Source organism: Mytilus trossulus, chromosome 14 (assembly GCF_036588685.1).
Source record: "Mytilus trossulus isolate FHL-02 chromosome 14, PNRI_Mtr1.1.1.hap1, whole genome shotgun sequence".
In the NCBI taxonomy this organism is placed as follows: Eukaryota; Metazoa; Mollusca; class Bivalvia; order Mytilida; family Mytilidae; genus Mytilus; species Mytilus trossulus.
This window is the reverse complement of record NC_086386.1, coordinates 79579689-79591437: the sequence shown is the minus strand read 5'-3', so window position 1 is coordinate 79591437 and position 11749 is coordinate 79579689. Positions and strand designations below refer to the sequence as shown.

Sequence of the window (11749 nt, the reverse complement as noted above, 5' to 3'; positions counted from 1 at the left end):
CCAGGATGTCATGATAAATAAGTAATGTACATATAAACAAAATTACATATAAAACAAAATTGATAGAATGCTAATGAATTTAAAATTGGAATATTATACTTAATAGGATTAATAGATTTTGTGTGGTTAAGTGTACAGAAGAAAGGGGAGTGTACCGGAAACGTATCAATATGTGATGTCGTAAATGGTTTCAGTGTTTCCGATACTACAATAATATGTATTGTGTTGATAAAACATTAATATCATACTATTCAACGTCAAAGATTTAAAATTGAGGTTAATCTGTATTGTTCAAAAGGTTATTTTAATCAATTTCACTTGTATTTTCGTCATATGTCCGAAAACAAGCTTTCCAAATATTGTTTAACAATGTGATATGGACCATATGTTGATTTAACACAATACCATCAGAAATTAATACATTGATTACTTATATCAAATTATTGTAGCGTACACATTCTGAATTCAAATCTCACTGTAACATGTTTAATCGTATTATAATATAGCATAAAGTATGATGCTTACAATAATTTATACAGGCATTCATATCATTATTTCATTAATACATAAACACAGAATACTATGACGATAAAGTGTCAACTTGGCTCCTATTTTAACTGTAACAGTATTTTCAATATGGCTAAAGTTTTGATCGGATGGTTTATTATTTATTGTTGCATTGGATTATTTGGTACAGGTAAGTAGACGTTGTTATACATAGGATAGATGTTATTATCTTGTATTAATGAAAATAAGTTAAAATGAGTGTTTCTTCAAAACTTTGATTGTGAAGGCCTTTCCCTAAGGATTTTTCGGTCTATACTTAACTGTAGGTTACCCACATTTGAATCCTAGTTCCTTGAGGTTCCACGCCATTTTGGCTTATTTCCTAACATTGGACCAATTGATAAATATATCAAAATACATGTAGCTTACTTTTAATAAAATTCAATTTGATTATTTAAACAAAAAATAATTATTTAGAGGCGAAGAATTACCGTGTAATCCTATTTCATGGCGACCAAACAATTATTATCACGACTGTACAACAATATTTGTAACTAAATAAGTCCTAAGGAATCGTGTTTATACGTGTTTTCAAGTAAATCAACCTTGGTACACGAATGAACAAATACAGAAAAGAAAAATCAACAAGTTAGAAATATTTATCATTAACTGAATTGTATAAACTTACTATTTCTTAAGTTTCCCTTTTCAAACAGTAAATAGGAGTGTGTATATCTTTTAACGAATCCCTTATTGTTTAATTGATTAATCACATATTTTTTTTATATTTTAACTTAAAAGAAATAATCTTGATGTTAAAGGGAATAAATCACCCCCCCCCCGCCCCCCCCCCCCAAAAAATAAATAAATAAAACAAAACAAAACAATAAAAATATAAAATAAATATCAAAAACCCAACTACTCTCACAATATTTTTCTTTTACTTTTATGTTTGATTCATTGTAGTAATTGGTGTCGCAATTCTGTTAATGGTCGCCGTTAACACAGACAATTATATCGCTTCATTTAAAACTAAAGACAAAACCCGACAAATCCAATTCATCCAATATGAAAATTTAAAAAGTAATGATTGAACAGCTCCTTAGTCGTCAAACAGCCTGCGGCGATCGTTTCTCATTATACGCCGGATTAAACAGAAATAATGCCCGAAATATTTGAATTTCAGCATAACGATTCCTGTTTTGATCCTTATCAGAAGGTGTGATTGTTCACGACTGTTTCACTATGTCACGTAATTAATTCCGAAAAGTTGCTGCGACCTTTTTGCAATTTTGCGTAAAGCATTTCAATTTTTCGATATATGCAACCGTGAAACTGTTATTATAGTTTGATATAAACGTCTGATACGGGTTTTAAGTCAAATTTGCTTTGAAGGAATTATTGGTTGTAAGCGCGGAGTGGTTAATATGACAGATATATTCCATGTATTCGGTACACACAGAAAAGCATTATCAACCAACCTAAATTCATGTATTACAAAATGCACAGATTTTTCGAATACAATATTTACATTAGATGTATGTTTAATTGTAATACGTTATTCTGATTGGCTACATTGCAATCTCGCGTTATTCCTTACTCAACTTCATTACACAATACAATTTATCTTTTACGATGACACGAGATCCCACAATAAAGTCCACAGGTAATTAAATAAAAACCTAATAAAAATCGTGTTTTCATAATCCTAGCTAAAAATGTAATCATAAGTATTGAATACTTCTTTTTGTAACTTCATAGGGTTGTAAAAGCGTTTACCATGCGCACATTTTTAGAATGAAGCGCTTCCACAATTCATACAAAATGTACGTAAGCCTACGCTTTTACATCCCAAAGAAGCATATAATTCTTAAATGTTTTACTGAACGAGCCATTCAAAATTCAAACTACATGTATCTTTTGTGAAAGAAAGCATATTAAACGGATTTGCATGGACGAACCATGTAAACACCATTACAGTGTTCTTAACATTCATAGTTGACAATGCTTTTGAGTATTATTGTTCCGGTAGTTGATCAAACAATAATATAACATATTTGGAAATGTCTGTTTATATAGGTTGCAAACGCAATTATAACAACCCTAGACATTTAAATGTATTCATAGGAAAGTTATATCTGAATTCTGAACAAAATATCACTAGGGTTCAACAGGTTCCGGGTTTTATCATGTGTCCGTGTGAAACATACGAAACACATTAACATTGGAAAATCCAAAATCTTTTAATAAAAAAAACACCTTACCAAAACTTCGAAACGGCAATCTGAAATTAAATTTTTCATAGATAGTTTTTAACGAAAATAATGTCTATTTTTTTTGTCTTAATGATCCATTTCTGGTCAATAGTTTAAGAACCGTTGATACACAAAGTTAAGTATTGAACAAAAAGGATACAAATGATCAAGTTTGAGTTTTAGATTTTTTCGTATTTGGTGTAACTTTACAGTTTTGAATGCATTGATGCGAATTATATTAAGCGATTGTAACTGATCCGCTAAGTTGTTAAAGATCAACGAAATTGTTTTCAAATGTTGTTTATATGAAAATATTGAACACAATTGTTTGGCTTTGAATTTTGGTCTTTTAATCAACGAAAAATCACTTTTTGGGGACAACATACATCCTTTGAATTACTCGTGAAATGAAAGTTTTTGTAAAAGATAACGTCACTGAGTAGCATTTATAGTTGTAATACCACCATTGATTTTTCCCTATTAGTCTTTGTTAAATTGGCACTTTTTAAAAAAATGTACAGTATTTACCTTAATTTCAACCAAAGAAATACTTTGCATGTGTAAAATTCAATCCTTTCCAGTGATACAGTGAAAATTTCACACTACATTTCATTGCATGTAAGAAAGTAATCACCGCCGGAAGTAAACAACCTAATTTTTATACTGTTATTTACTGGTTACCTGCTTTGGTAACTATGTAACCTTAACGTTCCGAAATATTTTATAAGACCATCAAATAAAAAAAGAATGATGTTTTCAGACATCCAACATACATATTTACAACTCAGAAAAATTTAAGTGCATTGAAATGCAGGGTTAATTTTCTACAACTGTCAAATTCAAGGGAATATTTTTTTAGGCCTACTTTCGTATGCAACCGGATGTGACGTACCATGATTTGGTGGTATTACATCTAAAGAACACCGTAATGTCAAATTAACTCAATGTAATTTTTTTCCCTCCAATTGCAAGTTATTTCAAGCATAACTGTCAAGTTTTGTGTCAGTCAGAACTATAGTTTCAGAGAAAATCACTATAATGTAAGGCCATATCCTACGGCAATTTCTGTCTAATTTCTTCGAAAAATCCTAATTTCAGTGTATCATTATAAAATGCAGTGTTGAATTATATCTGATCACAAAATCATGATCTATGCATTCAAACAAAAAAATAGAATACAAAAGACAACTTTAAGAAGATAAACAATTTTATTGCACCTTTTAGAGTTCATTTGAAGGTTTGTTTTGGTCTGTTGTGGTCCATTTTTCCTCCTTCCTTCCTTTTTCATCACAACTTGATATCTTTTGTCTGAAAAATAAAACAAATGTGATTATTTTCCCTCAGAAATGAAAAAAATGTAATGTTAAATCAATAATTAAAGTGTTTTAGCTGAAACAACTGTCTCTATAAATGTTAACAGTCTACACGGACGTTTCTATAAGCCCTTATGCGTAATTTGAGTTTTTGGTCTGTTCCCCTAGTGTGACAAATAACGGTTCCCTTTCAGTCAATCATTTATTGATACTGGTTTCAAGGTCTTTTTATTTACTCATAACAGTATGTTTCTAATAGATTTACACAAAAAGTCCACTTCTTGTATTTTACATTAAAAAATGGGGAGAAAAATAATAAAAAAATACCTCAAAATGTTTTTAAAAAGGGTTATGTCCATGGAATGCTGGTACAAAAAAAATTGGTAAGAATTATACAGTTTAAGTATGTGAGACTGGATTCTTAAGTGTACAAAACTCTTTAGTGTACAAATCCAGGGCAAATAAGTGTTTAGATGATTTATTGTCTGTGCAAAATGTAGACGGCACAATGGCAAATTGTAAACTTTTGCGGCCAAAACAAAAAAAGACCATGATTATAGTTGATACATACTTTAATGCTGAAGTGTCATCTGCAGACCAATTCACATATAAGATTTTTCAACAGAATGCTCTTCAGAACATGGTCAACACTGAAAAAAAATGCACATGTTGTATAAACAAAACTGTAAGGGTAATTTAAAATTTAACGCAGTAAACTAAATAAAGCTTCATCGTTCCACCTATTTGACTTAGAAAACACCCGTAAACCCCCATTTCAAGGCAATTTTACCTCAAACGTGCTTTCTGTGTTTAAATCCATTCCGAATAGTCCATGTTTACAATGTATGAACTGGTTTATTAATAACTTTTAAAAATGAAAGTACAATAAGGTCACGAGTGCACATGTAGTTTCCCTAAATAGGTGTAATACCACCATTGATTTTTCCCTATTAGTCTTTGTTGAATTGGCACTTTTAAAAAAATTGTACAGTATTTACCTTTATTTCAACCAAAGAAATACTTTGCATGTGTAAAGTTCAATCCTTTCCAGTGATACAGTGAAAATTTCCCACTACATTTCATTGCATATAAGAAAGTAATCACCGCCGGAAGTAAACAACCTAATTTTTACACTGTTATTTACTGGTTACCTGCTTTGGTTACTATGTACCCTGAACGTTCCGAAATATTTTATAAGACCATCAAATAAAAGAAGAATGATGTTTTCAAACATCTAACATACATATTAACGACTCAGAAAAATTTAAGTGCATTGAAATGCAGGGTTAATTTTCTAATAAATTTAAAATAGAGCACTGATTGCAAAACCGATGCATCAAAGTTAAATGCGGAGCTGGAGATTCGTGTTCACACAAAACGTCTTGTTTGTTATTCTTAAATAGTTAACACATTTGTGTGTTCATATTTGAAATTGAAATTATTGTTATTACCATACATATATATTTGTTTCTGTAATATTTTTCGTTATAGAAGTAACATGAGTACAATCTTTCAATATATCCGTTTATAACAGTATCCGACAATAACTGATCACCAAAAATATTGTTTAAACGATGAGAAGCATATTTGCGTTGAATATAAATATTTATCAATGAGTACATGTAAATGAATACCCCCCAACCAAAAACAAATATTGAAACATAGTAATCTACATATTATGGTTCAGTGGTAAATGTTTTAAGGTAAAATTCAAGGTTACAAGAATGATGAAAAAAAAAATGTCGTTTTAGCAATAATGTTTGAAGTGAATGAATAAGTAACTTAACTTTATGTTGAAGTCCTAACGGATCTATCCATTTTGGGGAATTGTCTCATTCGCAATTATACAAAGTCTTCGTATTTCAACGGGTAGATAATTTAAAATGCCTACAACAAAAGTTGCATGCCAATATAAAAATTGAGAAAAAAGAACATGAAAAATATATACTATATAATAATTGTATATCAAGACCAGGACAAATAAAACAACCATTGTTGGCCATCGTAAAGTCACCAATATTTTTAGCCCCAAAACCGACTATGGGAAACTGAATAAAAGAAAAGCTTGACGTCATATAGCCATTAAGCACAAACACACAAACAAAAAGGTATAATACAAAACGTACTGATCTAAGAGTACTCTACTGCGTATACTTAAAAGCTCTATCAAAATACTTTTATGATATTTGTTAATATGCAGTGTCTTGTCATCTTTTATTCCTCTTTTTGTTGTTATTACTTGTACCTGTATTATAACAAGTGAACGACAGTCCGATATTCCTTTACGGGTCAGGAACATGCATAATCAATACTCGAGAGTAACATTTGTAATCCCCCCCCCGAACAATGCTGCATGCTAAGGTATTTCCATTATATACTACTACTAACATTTTGTAGGTCAGAATATTCGTTTTCAATCTTCTTTTGGAAATATTATAACGTTGTCAGTTTTATTCTGATCTATGAGTTTGAATGTCTCTCTTGTATCGTACGTCCCTCATTTAATCTACTTTCATATTCAAACCAGATTTCTATCATTTTACAGATGGAACTCTTTTGGACGTTCATATCTCGAAGATAGTGACAGGAAAAATATACTTTCCTATGGACCAACCAGTGGAAGAAGATAAAAATTACAGCTTATCACAGTGTATATTGCAATGTCGGAGTAAATCAGCAACATGCAAAATGGTTATATATGACTCATCAATAAGCGACTGTGGACTAATCAGCAAGTTCTACGATGAAAAAAGTCTAGCAGACTGTACTGAGCAAGTCAGGTCCCTTCGTTCTGATATTTTAGCATATCAGATATGAAGAACACGTATTGAAACAGTTAAAGGTGACACATTGTGGATGTTTCAAGCAATCAGTTAATAACGATTCAATTTCAGAACAATATTCAATGGTTTTTCCTCTGGAGCAAGGTTATTTTGGAAATAATTCATCACTGTTTAATTTAAGACTGTTATAAAATTAAATATTACACCAACTTCATTCATTGATTTAAATTTGGCAATAATACAGAATTTTAGACTGTTAAAGATAAAACACTTCAGTATTTTTTTTCCTTTTGATTTGAAAACAATACAACATTTTATAGTTTTGACTGCTACAATTAAAACACCACAAAAGCTTTCATTTATAGATATGAAAAAAATACAAAAGTGTATTTATCTAGATTGTTACAAATAAAACACAACATAACTTGTCATCCATTGATTTGAAAACAATACTTTATTGTATAATTTAAGATAGTTACAAATAAAACACTACACCATCTTTCATCTATTGATTTGGAAACAATATAGAATAGTATCATTTTAGACTATTACAAATAAAATCCTACATAATCTTTCGTCCATGTATTAAGCAACAATACAGAAATTAAAACTGTTACAAATAAAACACTACATCATATTTCATCCATTGATTTTTGACACAATACAGATTCGTATTATTTTAGACTGTTACAAATAAACTACTAATTATGCGTACAATAAAATCAACAATCTGACCTTAGATATATATAGTTACTTCCTAGCAGACCGTGCATTCAAAATTTTGTGAGGAGTGCTTCAGCTGGTAAAATTGATATGCCGTGTAATCGAATTAAGACATGCGCGTTACATTGACCTGTGCATGAACTGTAGCAAGTCTTGTCTTCCTCTGATAACGTGATTTAACGGTCAAGCCCTTTAAATCGAATTATTTTGGAAATAATTCATCACTGTTTAATTTAAGACTGTTATAAAATTAAATATTACACCAACTTCATTCATTGATTTAAATTTGGCAATAATACAGAATTTTAGACTGTTAAAGATAAAACACTTCAGTATTTTTTTTTCCTTTTGATTTGAAAACAATACAACATTTTATAGTTTTGACTGCTACAATTAAAACACCACAAAAGCTTTCATTTATAGATATGAAAAAAATACAAAAGTGTATTTATCTAGATTGTTACAAATAAAACACAACATAACTTGTCATCCATTGATTTGAAAACAATACTTTATTGTATAATTTAAGATAGTTACAAATAGAACACTACACCATCTTTCATCTATTGATTTGGAAACAATATAGAATAGTATCATTTTAGACTATTACAAATAAAATCCTACATAATCTTTCGTCCATGTATTAAGCAACAATACAGAAATTAAAACTGTTACAAATAAAACACTACATCATATTTCATCCATTGATTTTTGACACAATACAGATTCGTATTATTTTAGACTGTTACAAATAAACTACAACGTCTTTTATCCTTCTATAAATTCTACTTGATTTGCATTAATTTTATGTACATTATATCAAACTTTTAATTATTCTAAACGCCAACATTCACTATATTTAGTATAAAGACAAAATATATGGTATGATTTCAAATGAGACAACTCTACTCAAATGACCAAATGACAAAGAAATTAACAACCATAGGTCGCCATACGGCCCTTAATAATTAGGAAAGCCCATATCGCATAGTCAGCTATAACATGCCACGAAATGACAAATATAAAACATTTCAAACGAGAAGACTAATGGCTTACTGTATGTACAAACAAAAAAAAAGAAAATCAAATTTGTAACACAGCAACTAACGACAACTAATGCTTTAAAGGCTCCTGACTTTGGCAAATGACACGAATAAAGTGGCATAGTTCAACATAAAATAAGTAAACAAAACAACATAAAATTAGGTGCCCAACTCGCTCGCTAACCTCGGAAAGTGGTGTAACAGTACAACATAATAACAAATTACTTGATAAAGAATAATTCATCAGATTGGTACAAATAGAAGAAATACATCCCACAATTTAACAAAACAAAAGTGTGGGCGTGGAGGGCTTCTTGTGCAAAAACACTACACTAAGTAAAGATCTGCAGTGATTTAATGTATTTAAGTATTATGTAAAGAACAACGCTACCACTAATAATTTAAAACTTTTACTAAATTTATTCATAAATACAAAGATTTTACTAGTAAATTCCACTTCCCTAAACATGCTAAAGTATACGGTAATATTGTACATCACTCTGTGATCCGTGTTTACTTATCTGCACATCAAGCCGTTAAACAAGCTCATTGTTAAAGGTGATCTTATCATTGTTGTTATTAAACATTTGAATATTATTATCAGTGGCAAAAAAATATCGATTTTGTCATTATGAAATACATAACGCCAGACGCGTGTTTCGTCTACATAAGACTCCACTATACTACTGCCTGTAGATACATGTATTTTTTGCATTGGACAAATCATTTCTTAGACTTGACGTTAAAATACTTTTTTTAGGATGTGTTTTTGTTGATATATGTCTCTGATGCACGATTTTGATTTTTATTATTACTTGTTCTTGATTTTTTTACTAGATTGCAGAAATTGCGTGTACTCTCAAATCGTGCTTTCGTGTTTCAACTTTTGATACAATTTGTAAGTTTTTTTGTAATTTAATGTTTACTTATTTAATTTAATGTTGACTTATTTAATACAATTTTTGATTCCAGCGTCACTGATGAGTCTTTTGTAGACGAAACGTACGTTTGGCGTAAATATAAAATTTCAATCCTTCTATCTATGATGAGTTTATTTAAAGTAATATTTCGTCTATCTATTTTTGATATATATAAATTCTTCGTACCATTAAAACGTTTAATCCCGCAGCGATTGTTACCACCAGTCCTAAGTTAGGAATGTGATGATCAGTGGCGATTGCCAGTTTATGTGGTTCATAAGTGTTTTTCGTTTTTTATTTAGATTAGACCATTGGTTTTCCCTTTTCAATGGTTTTACACTAGAAAAATTTGGGACCATTTATAGCTTGCTTTTAGATGTGAGTGTAGGCTCCGCGTTGATGACTGTGTCATGACCTATAATGGTTTACCTTTATAAATTGTGACTTTGATAGAGAGTTGTCTCATTGACATTCAATACCACATCTTCTTTTATCTATTTGATAATTGTATGTTAAGACTTTAAATTTCCAAATCTGTTTTCGCACTATGAACAACAAAATTATTCATTTTGTATAAATAATTACTAAATTACAGTAGACAATAAATTGGATTTTTCTGTGTACATTGTGCTATTTGTTCAAGGTTATTTTGTCTTTCTGGAATTAATCAACATTTCACTCCTTATTCTATAATTTTGTATTTATATTGTTTAATAGATTAATTTTTTCGTTCGATGTATATTCACTTGTTTGGGTTAATATTTCTTTTCATTGAGTTAAGCAGTTTTAATTTATATTTCAGACTATATTTCAGATTAGAATGTAATTAATTAAATTACACATAACATTGCAAAAATGATCCATTACACTAATTACACATTACACAGTTTTTGAAATGTAATTAATTAAATTAAAATTACTTTACTAAAGTAATTAATTAAATTACACATTACATTTCATCATGATATTTTTTAACAATATTATACATGTATATATATATTAAATGCATCTGTTAAATATGCATGTAAGCATAGTTTAAGCGTTGCATTTGATAATCATTAGTTATTTTAAAATAATTTTTTGTCATTTAGTCTGAATCTCTCTGGTCTGAATACTTTGACAGCAATTGTAAATGGTCTTTCGACATGAGCTAATGTGGCAGATATTGCTTTATCAGAACATGGACATTCCATGATTAGAAGATCATCATATTGATAGGAGAGGGAATTTGTTCTTATTAGCTTGCCAATACATCAAGGGGTATTTTGACTTCTCAGAAATTAAATTAAACATAATAAGAATAAAGAAATTATACATGTAAATGAATTAAAAATATTTTTGTTACTTAAAAAATATTAAAAGTGTGCTTGTCACAATATTGAAAATAATTTTTAGTACAAACAATGTATATAATGTCTAAATATTAGCAATATTTTGTTAATTAGATAAAATACATGTAATAGTTGCATTGCCCCTGGATATTTTAATCTGATAAATTGCTGTTTGTTTTTACAACTGTTAAATTTTATTTCTATAATCCTTTTGTGTATACTAATTTGATTAAATGATTGTGTGCAGTGATTTTAAATTTTAAATGAACTGTCTAAGAAAGATTTTTCACAGTGACACATTTTTTTGTTTTTGTTGTAGAAGGTGATTAATTACTTCTCAATCTTTTAAGTTAAATGATCTTACTTAAAAACTGAACAACACTAAGATATGATTCTCACCTTTTTTAAATTAAAAGACTATTATTTTTTTTTCTGTAGATCAAGTAAATGATATAAAAACTTCAGAACAAATACAGACTTCATATATATTAAAAAAGTATGTGATATCAATATTTGAAAAAGAAATATAATGTTACAATTTATATTATTAATCACAAATCCTTATCTTTAACACAATAAATGTACATGTAATTGAAATGTAATTCAAAAGTAATTGAGCATTACATGCTTTTTTCAATGTAATTAATTAAATTACCATTACATGTAATTAAAAAAATGCTCAATTACACATTACAGTCAATTACATGGAAAATTTTAATGCATTACACTTAATTACCATTACATTTTCAATTACCCCATCCCTGTTATATTTCATAGTTTTCTTGCTTATTATGTGATGTTGTACTATTGGTTCAGGTGAGGGTATATGTTGGTACCTATTAGATAAAGGCAATAGTAGTTTACGCTGTTTGAA

The 11749-nt window shown here is 29.2% G+C and overlaps 1 protein-coding gene and 1 long non-coding RNA gene across 2 annotated transcripts; one reads left to right on the top strand and one right to left on the bottom strand.

Moving 5' to 3' along the window:
• The first annotated feature begins 472 nt into the window (after positions 1-472).
• On the top strand, positions 473-7066 carry LOC134697073 (uncharacterized). Its single transcript, XM_063559105.1, has 2 exons — positions 473-697; positions 6621-7066. The coding sequence occupies exons 1-2, from the start codon at positions 583-585 to the stop codon at positions 6890-6892; spliced, it is 387 nt and encodes a 128-aa protein (XP_063415175.1). The 5' UTR covers positions 473-582; the 3' UTR covers positions 6893-7066.
• Positions 4647-5184, bottom strand: LOC134697118 (uncharacterized). Its single transcript, XR_010103071.1, has 2 exons — positions 5074-5184; positions 4647-4725 (listed from the first exon to the last, which is right to left on the bottom strand). It is a non-coding gene; the product is annotated as an uncharacterized LOC134697118 (long non-coding RNA).
• Positions 7067-11749: the final 4683 nt, after the last annotated feature.